The 22,865-nt window shown below is 32.2% G+C and overlaps 3 protein-coding genes across 3 annotated transcripts; all 3 read right to left on the bottom strand.

The window, feature by feature from the left end:
• Positions 1-3,140: 3,140 nt before the first annotated feature.
• LOC138319499 (uncharacterized) lies at positions 3,141-5,037 on the bottom strand. The gene is made up of 3 exons (XM_069262655.1): positions 4,232-5,037; positions 3,463-3,640; positions 3,141-3,199 (listed from the first exon to the last, which is right to left on the bottom strand). Exons 1-3 carry the CDS (start codon positions 4,670-4,672, stop codon positions 3,141-3,143), a joined length of 678 nt encoding a protein of 225 aa, XP_069118756.1. The 5' UTR covers positions 4,673-5,037.
• Positions 5,038-6,947: 1,910 nt separating this feature from the next.
• LOC138319498 (mucin-2-like) lies at positions 6,948-14,595 on the bottom strand. The gene is made up of 9 exons (XM_069262653.1): positions 14,400-14,595; positions 14,091-14,141; positions 12,436-12,833; positions 11,667-11,844; positions 11,356-11,406; positions 9,701-10,098; positions 8,931-9,108; positions 8,619-8,669; positions 6,948-7,360 (listed from the first exon to the last, which is right to left on the bottom strand). Exons 1-9 carry the CDS (start codon positions 14,593-14,595, stop codon positions 6,948-6,950), a joined length of 1,914 nt encoding a protein of 637 aa, XP_069118754.1.
• A 631-nt stretch (positions 14,596-15,226) lies between these two features.
• LOC138319497 (uncharacterized) lies at positions 15,227-18,740 on the bottom strand. The gene is made up of 4 exons (XM_069262652.1): positions 17,905-18,740; positions 17,136-17,313; positions 16,823-16,873; positions 15,227-15,567 (listed from the first exon to the last, which is right to left on the bottom strand). Exons 1-4 carry the CDS (start codon positions 18,343-18,345, stop codon positions 15,227-15,229), a joined length of 1,011 nt encoding a protein of 336 aa, XP_069118753.1. The 5' UTR covers positions 18,346-18,740.
• Positions 18,741-22,865: the final 4,125 nt, after the last annotated feature.

Raw genomic sequence — 22,865 nt, 5'->3', positions numbered from 1 at the left:
TATGGTTGTCGTCATGCAGGACTGTCAGATGTCGTCTTTTCAACACTAGGTTTAACTATAGTTTGACTATTACTGATTTCAGTGATTTGAAAAAAAAATGTTTTCATTGATTATCATGTCCAAAATGACACGAGATGGTGAGATTTGATAGTGATCTTACGTACTCTAATGGATCTACAGATAAGTTTGATGTCTGGTTATGTATCACATTTTTCACATTAATTTCTTAAAGATACTGCTATGTAATCTATTTGCTGAATAACTGAAAATTAGTATTCTTTCTATTATTTGACAATAAACCATTTCATCAACAACCGCTAGTAATATCTTTGTCGTAAATTATATTTCTTCAATGGATTCTGTCTTAATATGTTGGCATCAGAGTATTTATTATCTAAAATTATTTACCTGTTGTTGTTAAAGCTGTTGTTGACGTCCCGCTGGTAGATGTTACTGGTTCTATAGGTTCAGAAATAGCAAAAGACTAATCAGTACGGCTCAATAATCATTGTGTTGACTCTATGTCACCACAAAACGCTATACTATCACATCACAAATAAAAAAAAACTATAAACAATATCGTTTACTCGTATACTCCAAAGTTTTTTTTTCTAAACATGCAAACACAAAAATGCACTTGTTAATATTCAGACAGTACTTGTACGATTCTATTTAATTTGTACCATATATATATATACATATGACTGAGAATACTATTCTTACTTATGCATACATCCACAACCAATGCGCCAACATTGCTAGGCTGTTCACTTGGGGAGGTGGTCGTTTGCGATGATGTTGTCGGTTTGATGACAATAAGTAAACTGTTGACATCTACTATATCGACAACCGCTGTTATTAGTGTGTCCTCGTCGTCATTTGTCAGGATGAAATCCACGGACTTTGGAGACAATGACATGGAATGTTCATGTTAATATGAAGATATTCAATCTTGTGTTATAAATACGGTTATGTCTATTTTGATGTTAAACAAATTATATCGACTGACATTCTGTTCTGTCAATGACAAATAAACTCGACACACATTGATATGAGAAAGAAATCAAGATATTAGTCATTACTGATCATATCATTTGAATGAAATACTTTTGGAAATTTCCAACGAAAAGTTGTGTCTATGGTTTCAAACAAATCACATCTCTTCTAAATAAATGATAACATAAGAATCATCATTTAATAATTTCGTAATTTTAGGTCGATAGTTTTTGAATTTTTGAATTTTACTTTAATTACCATTGTTTATTTCCTTGATATGTTTTAATTGTTTTGAAATTTTGACTGCAATCGAAAAGAATTCTTGGATAATCCTGAGAAAGAAATATTCCAAAGAAGGGTATGTTTGAGTCTTCATTGGTTGCGTTATGATACGATTTGTATTCCTGAAACATTGTCATTAATACATCAATATAATTCAGAATCTTTTCCACATAAATGTCTTTATTAAAATACTGTCCTTTTATAGAATATTCACCTTTGTATTTCCGTCATCATCAGTAACATTGACCGTCAGAACATCTTCTGGATTAGGTTCATCTCTTGGCACGATATATTGCACAAAGATTGTCGGAACTGGTTCTTCTTTGAAGAAGGCAGCCTGATTGTCATCTAGGTCTGTAAGATCCAGTCTGATTGTAATTTTTTTCACAGGGACATTTTGCTCCTCTACAAGTGATGGCAGATCGTCAATTTTGTCAAATGTTGTAGACGTAGTGTTCGTTTTTCCTTGACTATCTTCTACAGTGATTAGTACTGAATCTTCTTTCAAATATTCGGTAACCTTGGTATCATTCATCACATTTTCCTTTGGACAGAGGGGTGTGGGAATTTCTGTGGTCGTTATGGTAACTGGTGTGCTGGTAGTAGGTAACTCTGTTAAACCAAAGAAAATTACTTGGAAAATTACTGATTCCATTTCTCGAATGAATGAAAGAAAAAATTGCAAAAAAAAAAAATAAAAACAAAAAACAAATAAAAAATACATTTGATTTAACAGGGTGTCATTTGTAATTCTAACAGGGTAATATAACATATTGGTAAACTTCTTTCACATAAGATATCCATTTTGTAAACAATCTCTCATATGGAGTGTTTGCCGTGAGTGTCCATTCATAATAAATTTAGGATACTCGTTTTATATTTTTCATTTTCTGCGAGCCTATCGCAAAGTGAAACGAATGACAAATTCTATTTATCATATGACTGATATTTACCTATGGTCCTCTCCCTAGCCCCTTTACGATTTTACTACAAATGATCAATTAACTTATCAGTTGCGATTCGGGCCTTATCAATAAAAGCTTATGTCGGTCAAATATCAATGCACCGCATTAAATAGTACGCAAACATAACAATCTTATTCTAAATACTTCTTAAGTTTTATCATGTACATCGTTATTAAACTTTTTTTAACTTATCAGTTGCGATTCGGGCCTTATCAATAAAAGCTTATGTCGGTCAAATATCAATGCGCCGCATTAAATAGTACGCAAACATAACAATCTTATTCTAAATACTTCTTAAGTTTTATCATGTACATCGTTATTAAACTTTTTTCGCGTATGTGGTTAATAGATAACGCAGCGAATTTATTGTAGGGGGGTTTTGAAAACTATCAATGCTGCATAGTATAAGCGACTACACAAGAGACATTTCATATTATAACGATTTCATGATGTCAGATATTGACGTTAGGCGCGAATAAATTCCCCCAACACTCATTTATGGTTGTCGTCATGCAGGACTGTCAGATGTCGTCTTTTCAACACTAGGTTTAACTATAGTTTGACTATTACTGATTTCAGTGATTTGAAAAAAAAATGTTTTCATTGATTATCATGTCCAAAATGACACGAGATGGTGAGATTTGATAGTGATCTTACGTACCCTAATGGATCTACAGATAAGTTTGATGTCTGGTTATGTATCACATTTTTCACATTAATTTCTTAAAGATACTGCTATGTAATCTATTTGCTGAATAACTGAAAATTAGTATTCTTTCTATTATTTGACAATAAACCATTTCATCAACAACCGCTAGTAATATCTTTGTGGTAAATTATATTTCTTCAATGGATTCTGTCTTAATATGTTGGCATCAGAGTATTTATTATCTAAAATTATTTACCTGTTGTTGTTAAAGCTGTTGTTGACGTCCCGCTGGTAGATGTTACTGGTTCTATAGGTTCAGAAATAGCAAAAGACTAATCAGTACGGCTCAATAATCATTGTGTTGACTCTATGTCACCACAAAACGCTATACTATCACATCACAAATAAAAAAAAACTATAAACAATATCGTTTACTCGTATACTCCAAAGTTTTTTTTCTAAACATGCAAACACAAAAATGCACTTGTTAATATTCAGACAGTACTTGTACGATTCTATTTAATTTGTACCATATATATATATACATATGACTGAGAATACTATTCTTACTTATGCATACATCCACAACCAATGCGCCAACATTGCTAGGCTGTTCACTTGGGGAGGTGGTCGTTTGCGATGATGTTGTCGGTTTGATGACAATAAGTAAACTGTTGACATCTACTATATCGACAACCGCTGTTATTAGTGTGTCCTCGTCGTCATTTGTCAGGATGAAATCCACGGACTTTGGAGACAATGACATGGAATGTTCATGTTAATATGAAGATATTCAATCTTGTGTTATAAATACGGTTATGTCTATTTTGATGTTAAACAAATTATATCGACTGACATTCTGTTCTATCAATGACAAATAAACTCGACACACATTGATATGAGAAAGAAATCAAGATATTAGTCATTACTGATCATATCATTTGAATGAAATACTTTTGGAAATTTCCAACGAAAAGTTGTGTCTATGGTTTCAAACAAATCACATCTCTTCTAAATAAATGATAACATAAGAATCATCATTTAATAATTTCGTAATTTTAGGTCGATAGTTTTTGAATTTTTGAATTTTACTTTAATTACCATTGTTTATTTCCTTGATATGTTTTAATTGTTTTGAAATTTTGACTGCAATCGAAAAGAATTCTTGGATAATCCTGAGAAAGAAATATTCCAAAGAAGGGTATGTTTGAGTCTTCATTGGTTGCGTTATGATACGATTTGTATTCCTGAAACATTGTCATTAATACATCAATATAATTCAGAATCTTTTCCACATAAATGTCTTTATTAAAATACTGTCCTTTTATAGAATATTCACCTTTGTATTTCCGTCATCATCAGTAACATTGACCGTCAGAACATCTTCTGGATTAGGTTCATCTCTTGGCACGATATATTGCACAAAGATTGTCGGAACTGGTTCTTCTTTGAAGAAGGCAGCCTGATTGTCATCTAGGTCTGTAAGATCCAGTCTGATTGTAATTTTTTTCACAGGGACATTTTGCTCCTCTACAAGTGATGGCAGATCGTCAATTTTGTCAAATGTTGTAGACGTAGTGTTCGTTTTTCCTTGACTATCTTCTACAGTGATTAGTACTGAATCTTCTTTCAAATATTCGGTAACCTTGGTATCATTCATCACATTTTCCTTTGGACAGAGGGGTGTGGGAATTTCTGTGGTCGTTATGGTAACTGGTGTGCTGGTAGTAGGTAACTCTGTTAAACCAAAGAAAATTACTTGGAAAATTACTGATTCCATTTCTCGAATGAATGAAAGAAAAAATTGCAAAAAAAAAAAAAAAAAAAAAAAAAAAAAAAAAAAAAAAAAATTTGATTTAACAGGGTGTCATTTGTAATTCTAACAGGGTAATATAACATATTGGTAAACTTCTTTCACATAAGATATCCATTTTGTAAACAATCTCTCATATGGAGTGTTTGCCGTGAGTGTCCATTCATAATAAATTTAGGATACTCGTTTTATATTTTTCATTTTCTGCGAGCCTATCGCAAAGTGAAACGAATGACAAATTCTATTTATCATATGACTGATATTTACCTATGGTCCTCTCCCTAGCCCCTTTACGATTTTACTACAAATGATCAATTAACTTATCAGTTGCGATTCGGGCCTTATCAATAAAGCTTATGTCGGTCAAATATCAATCACCGCATTAAATAGTACGAACATAACAATCTTATTCTAATACTTCTAGTTTTATCATGTACATCGTTATTAAACTTTTTTTAACTTATCAGTTGCGATTCGGGCCTTATCAATAAAAGCTTATGTCGGTCAAATATCAATGCGCCGCATTAAATAGTACGCAAACATAACAATCTTATTCTAAATACTTCTTAAGTTTTATCATGTACATCGTTATTAAACTTTTTCGCGTATATGGTTAATAGATAACGCAGCGAATTTATTGTAGGGGGGTTTTGAAAACTATCAATGCTGCATAGTATAAGCGACTACACAAGAGACATTTCATATTATAACGATTTCATGATGTCAGATATTGACGTTAGGCGCGAATAAATTCCCCCAACACTCATTTATGGTTGTCGTCATGCAGGACTGTCAGATGTCGTCTTTTCAACACTAGGTTTAACTATAGTTTGACTATTACTGATTTCAGTGATTTGAAAAAAAAATGTTTTCATTGATTATCATGTCCAAAATGACACGAGATGGTGAGATTTGATAGTGATCTTACGTACCCTAATGGATCTACAGATAAGTTTGATGTCTGGTTATGTATCACATTTTTCACATTAATTTCTTAAAGATACTGCTATGTAATCTATTTGCTGAATAACTGAAAATTAGTATTCTTTCTATTATTTGACAATAAACCATTTCATCAACAACCGCTAGTAATATCTTTGTGGTAAATTATATTTCTTCAATGGATTCGGTCTTAATATGTTGGCATCAGAGTATTTATTATCTAAAATTATTTACCTGTTGTTGTTAAAGCTGTTGTTGACGTCCCGCTGGTAGATGTTACTGGTTCTATAGGTTCAGAAATAGCAAAAGACTAATCAGTACGGCTCAATAATCATTGTGTTGACTCTATGTCACCACAAAACGCTATACTATCACATCACAAATAAAAAAAAACTATAAACAATATCATTTACTCGTATACTCCAAAGTTTTTTTTAAACATGCAAACACAAAAATGCACATGTTAATATTCAGACAGTACTTGTACGATTCTATTTAATTTGTACCATATATATATATACATATGACTGAGAATACTATTCTTACTTATGCATACATCCACAACCAATGCGCCAACATTACTAGGCTGTTCACTTGGGGAGGTGGTCGTTTGCGATGATGTTGTCGGTTTGATGACAATAAGTAAACTGTTGACATTTACTATATCGACAACCGCTGTTATTAGTGTGTCCTCGTCGTCATTTGTCAGGATGAAATCCACGGACTTTGGAGACAATGACATGGAATGTTCATGTTAATATGAAGATATTCAATCTTGTGTTATAAATACGGTTATGTCTATTATGATGTTAAACAAATTATATCGACTGACATTCTGTTCTATCAATGACAAATAAACTCGACACACATTGATATGAGAAAGAAATCAAGATATTAGTCATTACTGATCATATCATTTGAATGAAATACTTTTGGAAATTTCCAACGAAAAGTTGTGTCTATGGTTTCAAACAAATCACATCTCTTCTAAATAAATGATAACATAAGAATCATCATTTAATACTTTCGTAATTTTAGGTCGATAGTTTTTGAATTTTTGAATTTTACTTTAATTACCATTGTTTATTTCCTTGATATGTTTTAATTGTTTTGAAATTTTGACTGCAATCGAAAAGAATTCTGGGATAATCCTGAGAAAGGAATATTCCAAAGAAGGGTATGTTTGAGTCTTCATTGGTTGCGTTATGATACGATTTGTATTCCTGAAACATTGTCATTAATACATCAATATAATTCAGAATCTTTTCCACATAAATGTCTTTATTAAAATACTGTCCTTTTATAGAATATTCACCTTTGTATTTCCGTCAACATCAGTAACATTGACCGTCAGAACATCTTCTGGATTAGGTTCATCTCTTGGCACGATATATTGCACAAAGATTGTCGGAACTGGTTCTTCTTTGAAGAAGGCAGCCTGATTGTCATCTAGGTCTGTAAGATCCAGTCTGATTGTAATTTTTTTCACAGGGACATTTTGCTCCTCTACAAGTGATGGCAGATCGTCAATTTTGTCAAATGTTGTAGACGTAGTGTTCGTTTTTCCTTGACTATCTTCTACAGTGATTAGTACTGAATCTTCTTTCAAATATTCGGTAACCTTGGTATCATTCATCACATTTTCCTTTGGACAGAGGGGTGTGGGAATTTCTGTGGTCGTTATGGTAACTGGTGTGCTGGTAGTAGGTAACTCTGTTAAACCAAAGAAAATTACTTGGAAAATTACTGATTCCATTTCTCGAATGAATGAAAGAAAAAATTGCAAAAAAAAAAAAAATAAAAACAAAAAACAAATAAAAAATACATTTGATTTAACAGGGTGTCATTTGTAATTCTAACAGGGTAATATAACATATTGGTAAACTTCTTTCACATAAGATATCCATTTTGTAAACAATCTCTCATATGGAGTGTTTGCCGTGAGTGTCCATTCATAATAAATTTAGGATACTCGTTTTATATTTTTCATTTTCTGCGAGCCTATCGCAAAGTGAAACGAATGACAAATTCTATTTATCATATGACTGATATTTACCTATGGTCCTCTCCCTAGCCCCTTTACGATTTTACTACAAATGATCAATTAACTTATCAGTTGCGATTCGGGCCTTATCAATAAAAGCTTATGTCGGTCAAATATCAATACACCGCATTAAATAGTACGTAAACATAACAATCTTATTCTAAATACTTCTTAAGTTTTATCATGTACATCGTTATTAAACTTTTTTTAACTTATCAGTTGCGATTCGGGCCTTATCAATAAAAGCTTATGTCGGTCAAATATCAATGCGCCGCATTAAATAGTACGCAAACATAACAATCTTATTCTAAATACTTCTTAAGTTTTATCATGTACATCGTTATTAAACTTTTTCGCGTATATGGTTAATAGATAACGCAGCGAATTTATTGTAGGGGGGTTTTGAAAACTATCAATGCTGCATAGTATAAGCGACTACACAAGAGACATTTCATATTATAACGATTTCATGATGTCAGATATTGACGTTAGGCGCGAATAAATTCCCCCAACACTCATTTATGGTTGTCGTCATGCAGGACTGTCAGATGTCGTCTTTTCAACACTAGGTTTAACTATAGTTTGACTATTACTGATTTCAGTGATTTGAAAAAAAATGTTTTCATTGATTATCATGTCCAAAATGACACGAGATGGTGAGATTTGATAGTGATTTTACGTACCCTAATGGATCTACAGATAAGTTTGATGTCTGGTTATGTATCACATTTTTCACATTAATTTCTTAAAGACACTGCTATGTAATCGATTTGCTGAATAACTGAAAATTAGTATTCTTTCTATTATTTGACAATAAACCATTTCATCAACAACCGCTAGTAATATCTTTGTGGTAAATTATATTTCTTCAATGGATTCTGTCTTAATATGTTGGCATCAGAGTATTTATTATCTAAAATTATTTACCTGTTGTTGTTAAAGCTGTTGTTGACGTCCCGCTGGTAGATGTTACTGGTTCTATAGGTTCAGAAATAGCAAAAGACTAATCAGTACGGCTCAATAATCATTGTGTTGACTCTATGTCACCACAAAACGCTATACTATCACATCACAAATAAAAAAAGCTATAAACAATATCATTTACTCGTATACTCCAAAGTTTTTTTTTAAACATGCAAACACAAAAATGCACATGTTAATATTCAGACAGTACTTGTACGATTCTATTTAATTTGTACCATATATATATATACATATGACTGAGAATACTATTCTTACTTATGCATACATCCACAACCAATGCGCCAACATTGCTAGGCTGTTCACTTGGGGAGGTGGTCGTTTGCGATGATGTTGTCGGTTTGATGACAATAAGTAAACTGTTGACATCTACTATATCGACAACCGCTGTTATTAGTGTGTCCTCGTCGTCATTTGTCAGGATGAAATCCACGGACTTTGGAGACAATGACATGGAATGTTCATGTTAATATGAAGATATTCAATCTTGTGTTATAAATACGGTTATGTCTATTATGATGTTAAACAAATTATATCGACTGACATTCTGTTCTATCAATGACAAATAAACTCGACACACATTGATATGAGAAAGAAATCAAGATATTAGTCATTACTGATCATATCATTTGAATGAAATACTTTTGGAAATTTCCAACGAAAAGTTGTGTCTATGGTTTCAAACAAATCACATCTCTTCTAAATAAATGATAACATAAGAATCATCATTTAATACTTTCGTAGTTTTAGGTCGATAGTTTTTGAATTTTTGAATTTTACTTTAATTACCATTGTTTATTTCCTTGATATGTTTTAATTGTTTTGAAATTTTGACTGCAATCGAAAAGAATTCTGGGATAATCCTGAGAAAGGAATATTCCAAAGAAGGGTATGTTTGAGTCTTCATTGGTTGCGTTATGATACGATTTGTATTCCTGAAACATTGTCATTAATACATCAATATAATTCAGAATCTTTTCCATATAAATGTCTTTTATTAAAATACTGTCCTTTTATAGAATATTCACCTTTGTATTTCCGTCAACATCAGTAACATTGACCGTCAGAACATCTTCTGGATTAGGTTCATCTCTTGGCACGATATATTGCACAAAGATTGTCGGAACTGGTTCTTCTTTGAAGAAGGCAGCCTGATTGTCATCTAGGTCTGTAAGATCCAGTCTGATTGTAATTTTTTTCACAGGGACATTTTGCTCCTCTACAAGTGATGGCAGATCGTCAATTTTGTCAAATGTTGTAGACGTAGTGTTCGTTTTTCCTTGACTATCTTCTACAGTGATTAGTACTGAATCTTCTTTCAAATATTCGGTAACCTTGGTATCATTCATCACATTTTCCTTTGGACAGAGGGGTGTGGGAATTTCTGTGGTCGTTATGGTAACTGGTGTGCTGGTAGTAGGTAACTCTGTTAAACCAAAGAAAATTACTTGGAAAATTACTGATTCCATTTCTCGAATGAATGAAAGAAAAAATTGCAAAAAAAAAAAAAAAAAAAAAAAAAACAAATAAAAAATACATTTGATTTAACAGGGTGTCATTTGTAATTCTAACATGGTAATATAACATATTGGTAAACTTCTTTCACATAAGATATCCATTTTGTAAACAATCTCTCATATGGAGTGTTTGCCGTGAGTGTCCATTCATAATAAATTTAGGATACTCGTTTTATATTTTTCATTTTCTGCGAGCCTATCGCAAAGTGAAACGAATGACAAATTCTATTTATCATATGACTGATATTTACCTATGGTCCTCTCCCTAGCCCCTTTACGATTTTACTACAAATGATCAATTAACTTATCAGTTGCGATTCGGGCCTTATCAATAAAAGCTTATGTCGGTCAAATATCAATACACCGCATTAAATAGTACGTAAACATAACAATCTTATTCTAAATACTTCTTAAGTTTTATCATGTACATCGTTATTAAACTTTTTTTAACTTATCAGTTGCGATTCGGGCCTTATCAATAAAAGCTTATGTCGGTCAAATATCAATGCGCCGCATTAAATAGTACGCAAACATAACAATCTTATTCTAAATACTTCTTAAGTTTTATCATGTACATCGTTATTAAACTTTTTCGCGTATATGGTTAATAGATAACGCAGCGAATTTATTGTAGGGGGGGTTTGAAAACTATCAATGCTGCATAGTATAAGCGACTACACAAGAGACATTTCATATTATAACGATTTCATGATGTCAGAGATTGACGTTAGGCGCGGATAAATTCCCCCAACACTCATTTATGGTTGTCGTCATGCAGGACTGTCAGATGTCGTCTTTTCAACACTAGGTTTAACTATAGTTTGACTATTACTGATTTCAGTGATTTGAAAAAAAATGTTTTCATTGATTATCATGTCCAAAATGACACGAGATGGTGAGATTTGATAGTGATTTTACGTACCCTAATGGATCTACAGATAAGTTTGATGTCTGGTTATGTATCACATTTTTCACATTAATTTCTTAAAGACACTGCTATGTAATCGATTTGCTGAATAACTGAAAATTAGTATTCTTTCTATTATTTGACAATAAACCATTTCATCAACAACCGCTAGTAATATCTTTGTGGTAAATTATATTTCTTCAATGGATTCTGTCTTAATATGTTGGCATCAGAGTATTTATTATCTAAAATTATTTACCTGTTGTTGTTAAAGCTGTTGTTGACGTCCCGCTGGTAGATGTTACTGGTTCTATAGGTTCAGAAATAGCAAAAGACTAATCAGTACGGCTCAATAATCATTGTGTTGACTCTATGTCACCACAAAACGCTATACTATCACATCACAAATAAAAAAAAACTATAAACAATATCATTTACTCGTATACTCCAAAGTTTTTTTTTAAACATGCAAACACAAAAATGCACATGTTAATATTCAGACAGTACTTGTACGATTCTATTTAATTTGTACCATATATATATACATATGACTGAGAATACTATTCTTACTTATGCATACATCCACAACCAATGCGCCAACATTGCTAGGCTGTTCACTTGGGGAGGTGGTCGTTTGCGATGATGTTGTCGGTTTGATGACAATAAGTAAACTGTTGACATCTACTATATCGACAACCGCTGTTATTAGTGTGTCCTCGTCGTCATTTGTCAGGATGAAATCCACGGACTTTGGAGACAATGACATGGAATGTTCATGTTAATATGAAGATATTCAATCTTGTGTTATAAATACGGTTATGTCTATTATGATGTTAAACAAATTATATCGACTGACATTCTGTTCTATCAATGACAAATAAACTCGACACACATTGATATGAGAAAGAAATCAAGATATTAGTCATTACTGATCATATCATTTGAATGAAATACTTTTGGAAATTTCCAACGAAAAGTTGTGTCTATGGTTTCAAACAAATCACATCTCTTCTAAATAAATGATAACATAAGAATCATCATTTAATACTTTCGTAGTTTTAGGTCGATAGTTTTTGAATTTTTGAATTTTACTTTAATTACCATTGTTTATTTCCTTGATATGTTTTAATTGTTTTGAAATTTTGACTGCAATCGAAAAGAATTCTGGGATAATCCTGAGAAAGGAATATTCCAAAGAAGGGTATGTTTGAGTCTTCATTGGTTGCGTTATGATACGATTTGTATTCCTGAAACATTGTCATTAATACATCAATATAATTCAGAATCTTTTCCACATAAATGTCTTTATTAAAATACTGTCCTTTTATAGAATATTCACCTTTGTATTTCCGTCAACATCAGTAACATTGACCGTCAGAACATCTTCTGGATTAGGTTCATCTCTTGGCACGATATATTGCACAAAGATTGTCGGAACTGGTTCTTCTTTGAAGAAGGCAGCCTGATTGTCATCTAGGTCTGTAAGATCCAGTCTGATTGTAATTTTTTTCACAGGGACATTTTGCTCCTCTACAAGTGATGGCAGATCGTCAATTTTGTCAAATGTTGTAGACGTAGTGTTCGTTTTTCCTTGACTATCTTCTACAGTGATTAGTACTGAATCTTCTTTCAAATATTCGGTAACCTTGGTATCATTCATCACATTTTCCTTTGGACAGAGGGGTGTGGGAATTTCTGTGGTCGTTATGGTAACTGGTGTGCTGGTAGTAGGTAACTCTGTTAAACCAAAGAAAATTACTTGGAAAATTACTGATTCCATTTCTCGAATGAATGAAAGAAAAAATTGCAAAAAAAAAAATAAAAACAAAAAACAAATAAAAAATACATTTGATTTAACAGGGTGTCATTTGTAATTCTAACAGGGTAATATAACATATTGGTAAACTTCTTTCACATAAGATATCCATTTTGTAAACAATCTCTCATATGGAGTGTTTGCCGTGAGTGTCCATTCATAATAAATTTAGGATACTCGTTTTATATTTTTCATTTTCTGCGAGCCTATCGCAAAGTGAAACGAATGACAAATTCTATTTATCATATGACTGATATTTACCTATGGTCCTCTCCCTAGCCCCTTTACGATTTTACTACAAATGATCAATTAACTTATCAGTTGCGATTCGGGCCTTATCAATAAAAGCTTATGTCGGTCAAATATCAATACACCGCATTAAATAGTACGTAAACATAACAATCTTATTCTAAATACTTCTTAAGTTTTATCATGTACATCGTTTATTAAACTTTTTTTAAACTTATCAGTTGCGATTCGGGCCTTATCAATAAAAGCTTATGTCGGTCAAATATCAATGCGCCGCATTAAATAGTACGCAAACATAACAATCTTATTCTAAATACTTCTTAAGTTTTATCATGTACATCGTTATTAAACTTTTTCGCGTATATGGTTAATAGATAACGCAGCGAATTTATTGTAGGGGGGTTTTGAAAACTATCAATGCTGCATAGTATAAGCGACTACACAAGAGACATTTCATATTATAACGATTTCATGATGTCAGATATTGACGTTAGGCGCGAATAAATTCCCCCAACACTCATTTATGGTTGTCGTCATGCAGGACTGTCAGATGTCGTCTTTTCAACACTAGGTTTAACTATAGTTTGACTATTACTGATTTCAGTGATTTGAAAAAAAATGTTTTCATTGATTATCATGTCCAAAATGACACGAGATGGTGAGATTTGATAGTGATTTTACGTACCCTAATGGATCTACAGATAAGTTTGATGTCTGGTTATGTATCACATTTTTCACATTAATTTCTTAAAGACACTGCTATGTAATCGATTTGCTGAATAACTGAAAATTAGTATTCTTTCTATTATTTGACAATAAACCATTTCATCAACAACCGCTAGTAATATCTTTGTGGTAAATTATATTTCTTCAATGGATTCTGTCTTAATATGTTGGCATCAGAGTATTTATTATCTAAAATTATTTACCTGTTGTTGTTAAAGCTGTTGTTGACGTCCCGCTGGTAGATGTTACTGGTTCTATAGGTTCAGAAATAGCAAAAGACTAATCAGTACGGCTCAATAATCATTGTGTTGACTCTATGTCACCACAAAACGCTATACTATCACATCACAAATAAAAAAAGCTATAAACAATATCATTTACTCGTATACTCCAAAGTTTTTTTTAAACATGCAAACACAAAAATGCACATGTTAATATTCAGACAGTACTTGTACGATTCTATTTAATTTGTACCATATATATATACATATGACTGAGAATACTATTCTTACTTATGCATACATCCACAACCAATGCGCCAACATTGCTAGGCTGTTCACTTGGGGAGGTGGTCGTTTGCGATGATGTTGTCGGTTTGATGACAATAAGTAAACTGTTGACATCTACTATATCGACAACCGCTGTTATTAGTGTGTCCTCGTCGTCATTTGTCAGGATGAAATCCACGGACTTTGGAGACAATGACATGGAATGTTCATGTTAATATGAAGATATTCAATCTTGTGTTATAAATACGGTTATGTCTATTATGATGTTAAACAAATTATATCGACTGACATTCTGTTCTATCAATGACAAATAAACTCGACACACATTGATATGAGAAAGAAATCAAGATATTAGTCATTACTGATCATATCATTTGAATGAAATACTTTTGGAAATTTCCAACGAAAAGTTGTGTCTATGGTTTCAAACAAATCACATCTCTTCTAAATAAATGATAACATAAGAATCATCATTTAATACTTTCGTAGTTTTAGGTCGATAGTTTTTGAATTTTTGAATTTTACTTTAATTACCATTGTTTATTTCCTTGATATGTTTTAATTGTTTTGAAATTTTGACTGCAATCGAAAAGAATTCTGGGATAATCCTGAGAAAGGAATATTCCAAAGAAGGGTATGTTTGAGTCTTCATTGGTTGCGTTATGATACGATTTGTATTCCTGAAACATTGTCATTAATACATCAATATAATTCAGAATCTTTTCCATATAAATGTCTTTATTAAAATACTGTCCTTTTATAGAATATTCACCTTTGTATTTCCGTCATCATCAGTAACATTGACCGTCAGAACATCTTCTGGATTAGGTTCATCTCTTGGCACGATATATTGCACAAAAGATTGTCGGAACTGGTTCTTCTTTGAAGAAGGCAGCCTGATTGTCATCTAGGTCTGTAAGATCCAGTCTGATTGTAATTTTTTTCACAGGGACATTTTGCTCCTCTACAAGTGATGGCAGATCGTCAATTTTGTCAAATGTTGTAGACGTAGTGTTCGTTTTTCCTTGACTATCTTCTACAGTGATTAGTACTGAATCTTCTTTCAAATATTCGGTAACCTTGGTATCATTCATCACATTTTCCTTTGGACAGAGGGGTGTGGGAATTTCTGTGGTCGTTATGGTAACTGGTGTGCTGGTAGTAGGTAACTCTGTTAAACCAAAGAAAATTACTTGGAAAATTACTGATTCCATTTCTCGAATGAATGAAAGAAAAAATTGCAAAAAAAAAAAATAAAAACAAAAAACAAATAAAAAATACATTTGATTTAACAGGGTGTCATTTGTAATTCTAACAGGGTAATATAACATATTGGTAAACTTCTTTCACATAAGATATCCATTTTGTAAACAATCTCTCATATGGAGTGTTTGCCGTGAGTGTCCATTCATAATAAATTTAGGATACTCGTTTTATATTTTTCATTTTCTGCGAGCCTATCGCAAAGTGAAACGAATGACAAATTCTATTTATCATATGACTGATATTTACCTATGGTCCTCTCCCTAGCCCCTTTACGATTTTACTACAAATGATCAATTAACTTATCAGTTGCGATTCGGGCCTTATCAATAAAAGCTTATGTCGGTCAAATATCAATACACCGCATTAAATAGTACGTAAACATAACAATCTTATTCTAAATACTTCTTAAGTTTTATCATGTACATCGTTATTAAACTTTTTTTACTTATCAGTTGCGATTCGGGCCTTATCAATAAAAGCTTATGTCGGTCAAATATCAATGCGCCGCATTAAATAGTACGCAAACATAACAATCTTATTCTAAATACTTCTTAAGTTTTATCATGTACATCGTTATTAAACTTTTTCGCGTATATGGTTAATAGATAACGCAGCGAATTTATTGTAGGGGGGGTTGAAAACTATCAATGCTGCATAGTATAAGCGACTACACAAGAGACATTTCATATTATAACGATTTCATGATGTCAGATATTGACGTTAGGCGCGAATAAATTCCCCCAACACTCATTTATGGTTGTCGTCATGCAGGACTGTCAGATGTCGTCTTTTCAACACTAGGTTTAACTATAGTTTGACTATTACTGATTTCAGTGATTTGAAAAAAAAATGTTTTCATTGATTATCATGTCCAAAATGACACGAGATGGTGAGATTTGATAGTGATTTTACGTACCCTAATGGATCTACAGATAAGTTTGATGTCTGGTTATGTATCACATTTTTCACATTAATTTCTTAAAGACACTGCTATGTAATCGATTTGCTGAATAACTGAAAATTAGTATTCTTTCTATTATTTGACAATAAACCATTTCATCAACAACCGCTAGTAATATCTTTGTGGTAAATTATATTTCTTCAATGGATTCTGTCTTAATATGTTGGCATCAGAGTATTTATTATCTAAAATTATTTACCTGTTGTTGTTAAAGCTGTTGTTGACGTCCCGCTGGTAGATGTTACTGGTTCTATAGGTTCAGAAATAGCAAAAGACTAATCAGTACGGCTCAATAATCATTGTGTTGACTCTATGTCACCACAAAACGCTATACTATCACATCACAAATAAAAAAAACTATAAACAATATCATTTACTCGTATACTCCAAAGTTTTTTTTTTAAACATGCAAACACAAAAATGCACATGTTAATATTCAGACAGTACTTGTACGATTCTATTTAATTTGTACCATATATATATATATATATGACTGAGAATACTATTCTTACTTATGCATACATCCACAACCAATGCGCCAACATTGCTAGGCTGTTCACTTGGGGAGGTGGTCGTTTGCGATGATGTTGTCGGTTTGATGACAATAAGTAAACTGTTGACATCTACTATATCGACAACCGCTGTTATTAGTGTGTCCTCGTCGTCATTTGTCAGGATGAAATCCACGGACTTTGGAGACAATGACATGGAATGTTCATGTTAATATGAAGATATTCAATCTTGTGTTATAAATACGGTTATGTCTATTATGATGTTAAACAAATTATATCGACTGACATTCTGTTCTATCAATGACAAATAAACTCGACACACATTGATATGAGAAAGAAATCAAGATATTAGTCATTACTGATCATATCATTTGAATGAAATACTTTTGGAAATTTCCAACGAAAAGTTGTGTCTATGGTTTCAAACAAATCACATCTCTTCTAAATAAATGATAACATAAGAATCATCATTTAATACTTTCGTAATTTTAGGTCGATAGTTTTTGAATTTTTGAATTTTACTTTAATTACCATTGTTTATTTCCTTGATATGTTTTAATTGTTTTGAAATTTTGACTGCAATCGAAAAGAATTCTGGGATAATCCTGAGAAAGGAATATTCCAAAGAAGGGTATGTTTGAGTCTTCATTGGTTGCGTTATGATACGATTTGTATTCCTGAAACATTGTCATTAATACATCAATATAATTCAGAATCTTTTCCATATAAATGTCTTTATTAAAATACTGTCCTTTTATAGAATATTCACCTTTGTATTTCCGTCATCATCAGTAACATTGACCGTCAGAACATCTTCTGGATTAGGTTCATCTCTTGGCACGATATATTGCACAAAGATTGTCGGAACTGGTTCTTCTTTGAAGAAGGCAGCCTGATTGTCATCTAGGTCTGTAAGATCCAGTCTGATTGTAATTTTTTTCACAGGGACATTTTGCTCCTCTACAAGTGATGGCAGATCGTCAATTTTGTCAAATGTTGTAGACGTAGTGTTCGTTTTTCCTTGACTATCTTCTACAGTGATTAGTACTGAATCTTCTTTCAAATATTCGGTAACCTTGGTATCATTCATCACATTTTCCTTTGGACAGAGGGGTGTGGGAATTTCTGTGGTCGTTATGGTAACTGGTGTGCTGGTAGTAGGTAACTCTGTTAAACCAAAGAAAATTACTTGGAAAATTACTGATTCCATTTCTCGAATGAATGAAAGAAAAAATTGCAAAAAAAAAAAAATAAAAACAAAAAAAAAATAAAAAATACATTTGATTTAACAGGGTGTCATTTGTAATTCTAACAGGGTAATATAACATATTGGTAAACTTCTTTCACATAAGATATCCATTTTGTAAACAATCTCTCATATGGAGTGTTTGCCGTGAGTGTCCATTCATAATAAATTTAGGATACTCGTTTTATATTTTTCATTTTCTACGAGCCTATCGCAAAGTGAAACGAATGACAAATTCTATTTATCATATGACTGATATTTACCTATGGTCCTCTCCCTAGCCCCTTTACGATTTTACTACAAATGATCAATTAACTTATCAGTTGCGATTCGGGCCTTATCAATAAAAACTTATGTCGGTCAAATATCAATGCGCCGCATTAAATAGTACGCAAACATAACAATCTTATTCTAAATACTTCTTAAGTTTTATCATGTACATCGTTATTAAACTTTTTCGCGTATATGGTTAATAGATAACGCAGCGAATTTATTGTAGGGGGGGTTTGAAAACTATCAATGCTGCATAGTATAAGCGACTACACAAGAGACATTTCATATTATAACGATTTCATGATGTCAGAGATTGACGTTAGGCGCGGATAAATTCCCCCAACACTCATTTATGGTTGTCGGCATGCAGGACTGTCAGATGTCGTCTTTTCAACACTAGGTTTAACTATAGTTTGACTATTACTGATTTCAGTGATTTGAAAAAAAAATGTTTTCATTGATTATCATGTCCAAAATGACACGAGATGGTGAGATTTGATAGTGATCTTACGTACCCTAATGGATCTACAGATAAGTTTGATGTCTGGTTATGTATCACATTTTTCACATTAATTTCTTAAAGATACTGCTATGTAATCTATTTGCTGAATAACTGAAAATTAGTATTCTTTCTATTATTTGACAATAAACCATTTCATCAACAACCGCTAGTAATATCTTTGTGGTAAATTATATTTCTTCAATGGATTCTGTCTTAATATGTTGGCATCAGAGTATTTATTATCTAAAATTATTTACCTGTTGTTGTTAAAGCTGTTGTTGACGTCCCGCTGGTAGATGTTACTGGTTCTATAGGTTCAGAAATAGCAAAAGACTAATCAGTACGGCTCAATAATCATTGTGTTGACTCTATGTCACCACAAAACGCTATACTATCACATCACAAATAAAAAAAAACTATAAACAATATCATTTACTCGTATACTCCAAAGTTTTTTTTTTAAACATGCAAACACAAAAATGCACATGTTAATATTCAGACAGTACTTGTACGATTCTATTTAATTTGTACCATATATATATATACATATGACTGAGAATACTATTCTTACTTATGCATACATCCACAACCAATGCGCCAACATTGCTAGGCTGTTCACTTGGGGAGGTGGTCGTTTGCGATGATGTTGTCGGTTTGATGACAATAAGTAAACTGTTGACATCTACTATATCGACAACCGCTGTTATTAGTGTGTCCTCGTCGTCATTTGTCAGGATGAAATCCACGGACTTTGGAGACAATGACATGGAATGTTCATGTTAATATGAAGATATTCAATCTTGTGTTATAAATACGGTTATGTCTATTATGATGTTAAACAAATTATATCGACTGACATTCTGTTCTATCAATGACAAATAAACTCGACACACATTGATATGAGAAAGAAATCAAGATATTAGTCATTACTGATCATATCATTTGAATGAAATACTTTTGGAAATTTCCAACGAAAAGTTGTGTCTATGGTTTCAAACAAATCACATCTCTTCTAAATAAATGATAACATAAGAATCATCATTTAATACTTTCGTAATTTTAGGTCGATAGTTTTTGAATTTTTGAATTTTACTTTAATTACCATTGTTTATTTCCTTGATATGTTTTAATTGTTTTGAAATTTTGACTGCAATCGAAAAGAATTCTGGGATAATCCTGAGAAAGGAATATTCCAAAGAAGGGTATGTTTGAGTCTTCATTGGTTGCGTTATGATACGATTTGTATTCCTGAAACATTGTCATTAATACATCAATATAATTCAGAATCTTTTCCACATAAATGTCTTTATTAAAATACTGTCCTTTTATAGAATATTCACCTTTGTATTTCCGTCAACATCAGTAACATTGACCGTCAGAACATCTTCTGGATTAGGTTCATCTCTTGGCACGATATATTGCACAAAGATTGTCGGAACTGGTTCTTCTTTGAAGAAGGCAGCCTGATTGTCATCTAGGTCTGTAAGATCCAGTCTGATTGTAATTTTTTTCACAGGGACATTTTGCTCCTCTACAAGTGATGGCAGATCGTCAATTTTGTCAAATGTTGTAGACGTAGTGTTCGTTTTTCCTTGACTATCTTCTACAGTGATTAGTACTGAATCTTCTTTCAAATATTCGGTAACCTTGGTATCATTCATCACATTTTCCTTTGGACAGAGGGGTGTGGGAATTTCTGTGGTCGTTATGGTAACTGGTGTGCTGGTAGTAGGTAACTCTGTTAAACCAAAGAAAATTACTTGGAAAATTACTGATTCCATTTCTCGAATGAATGAAAGAAAAAATTGCAAAAAAAAAAAATAAAAACAAAAAACAAATAAAAAATACATTTGATTTAACAGGGTGTCATTTGTAATTCTAACAGGGTAATATAACATATTGGTAAACTTCTTTCACATAAGATATCCATTTTGTAAACAATCTCTCATATGGAGTGTTTGCCGTGAGTGTCCATTCATAATAAATTTAGGATACTCGTTTTATATTTTTCATTTTCTGCGAGCCTATCGCAAAGTGAAACGAATGACAAATTCTATTTATCATATGACTGATATTTACCTATGGTCCTCTCCCTAGCCCCTTTACGATTTTACTACAAATGATCAATTAACTTATCAGTTGCGATTCGGGCCTTATCAATAAAAGCTTATGTCGGTCAAATATCAATACACCGCATTAAATAGTACGTAAACATAACAATTTATTCTAATACTTCTTAAGTTTTACATGTACAAACATAATTCATCAATAAAGCTTATGTCGGTCAAATATCAATGCGCCGCATTAAATAGTACGCAAACATAACAATCTTATTCTAAATACTTCTTAAGTTTTATCATGTACATCGTTATTAAACTTTTTCGCGTATATGGTTAATAGATAACGCAGCGAATTTATTGTAGGGGGGTTTTGAAAACTATCAATGCTGCATAGTATAAGCGACTACACAAGAGACATTTCATATTATAACGATTTCATGATGTCAGATATTGACGTTAGGCGCGAATAAATTCCCCCAACACTCATTTATGGTTGTCGTCATGCAGGACTGTCAGATGTCGTCTTTTCAACACTAGGTTTAACTATAGTTTGACTATTACTGATTTCAGTGATTTGAAAAAAAAATGTTTTCATTGATTATCATGTCCAAAATGACACGAGATGGTGAGATTTGATAGTGATTTTACGTACCCTAATGGATCTACAGATAAGTTTGATGTCTGGTTATGTATCACATTTTTCACATTAATTTCTTAAAGATACTGCTATGTAATCTATTTGCTGAATAACTGAAAATTAGTATTCTTTCTATTATTTGACAATAAACCATTTCATCAACAACCGCTAGTAATATCTTTGTGGTAAATTATATTTCTTCAATGGATTCTGTCTTAATATGTTGGCATCAGAGTATTTATTATCTAAAATTATTTACCTGTTGTTGTTAAAGCTGTTGTTGACGTCCCGCTGGTAGATGTTACTGGTTCTATAGGTTCAGAAATAGCAAAAGACTAATCAGTACGGCTCAATAATCATTTTGTTGACTCTATGTCACCACAAAACGCTATACTATCACATCACAAATAAAAAAAAAAAACTATAAACAATATCGTTTACTCGTATACTCCAAAGTTTTTTTTAAACATGCAAACACAAAAATGCACTTGTTAATATTCAGACAGTACTTGTACGATTCTATTTAATTTGTACCATATATATATATACATATGACTGAGAATACTATTCTTACTTATGCATACATCCACAACCAATGCGCCAACATTGCTAGGCTGTTCACTTGGGGAGGTGGTCGTTTTGCGATGATGTTGTCGGTTTGATGACAATAAGTAAACTGTTGACATCTACTATATCGACAACCGCTGTTATTAGTGTGTCCTCGTCGTCATTTGTCAGGATGAAATCCACGGACTTTGGAGACAATGACATGGAATGTTCATGTTAATATGAAGATATTCAATCTTGTGTTATAAATACGGTTATGTCTATTATGATGTTAAACAAATTATATCGACTGACATTCTGTTCTATCAATGACAAATAAACTCGACACACATTGATATGAGAAAGAAATCAAGATATTAGTCATTACTGATCATATCATTTGAATGAAATATACTTTTGGAAATTTCCAACGAAAAGTTGTGTCTATGGTTTCAAACAAATCACA

The sequence above is a fragment of the Argopecten irradians genome, chromosome 3 (genome assembly GCF_041381155.1).
Source record: "Argopecten irradians isolate NY chromosome 3, Ai_NY, whole genome shotgun sequence".
In the NCBI taxonomy this organism is placed as follows: domain Eukaryota; kingdom Metazoa; phylum Mollusca; class Bivalvia; order Pectinida; family Pectinidae; genus Argopecten; species Argopecten irradians.
Note: the sequence above shows the minus strand (reverse complement) of the source record. Positions and strands in the feature narration are given on the sequence as shown.

Excerpts from the sequence above, each read along its gene's own strand:
- LOC138319498 (XM_069262653.1), bottom strand. The coding sequence starts at position 14,595 with ATGTCATTGTCTCCAAAGTCCGTGGATTTCATCCTGACAAATGACGAC. Across the intron at positions 10,099-11,355 it reads AACAGCTTTAACAACAACAG|AGTTACCTACTACCAGCACA; the intron begins GTAAATAATTTT and ends TTGGTTTAACAG. Across the intron at positions 9,109-9,700 it reads ATGTTGACGGAAATACAAAG|TCCGTGGATTTCATCCTGAC; the intron begins GTGAATATTCTA and ends TTGTCTCCAAAG.
- LOC138319499 (XM_069262655.1), bottom strand. The coding sequence starts at position 4,672 with ATGGAATCAGTAATTTTCCAAGTAATTTTCTTTGGTTTAACAGAGTTA. Across the intron at positions 3,641-4,231 it reads ATGATGACGGAAATACAAAG|TCCGTGGATTTCATCCTGAC; the intron begins GTGAATATTCTA and ends TTGTCTCCAAAG. Across the intron at positions 3,200-3,462 it reads GGTTGTGGATGTATGCATAA|AACCAGTAACATCTACCAGC; the intron begins GTAAGAATAGTA and ends CTGAACCTATAG.
- LOC138319497 (XM_069262652.1), bottom strand. The coding sequence starts at position 18,345 with ATGGAATCAGTAATTTTCCAAGTAATTTTCTTTGGTTTAACAGAGTTA. Across the intron at positions 16,874-17,135 it reads GGTTGTGGATGTATGCATAA|AACCAGTAACATCTACCAGC; the intron begins GTAAGAATAGTA and ends CTGAACCTATAG. Across the intron at positions 15,568-16,822 it reads AACAGCTTTAACAACAACAG|AGTTACCTACTACCAGCACA; the intron begins GTAAATAATTTT and ends TTGGTTTAACAG.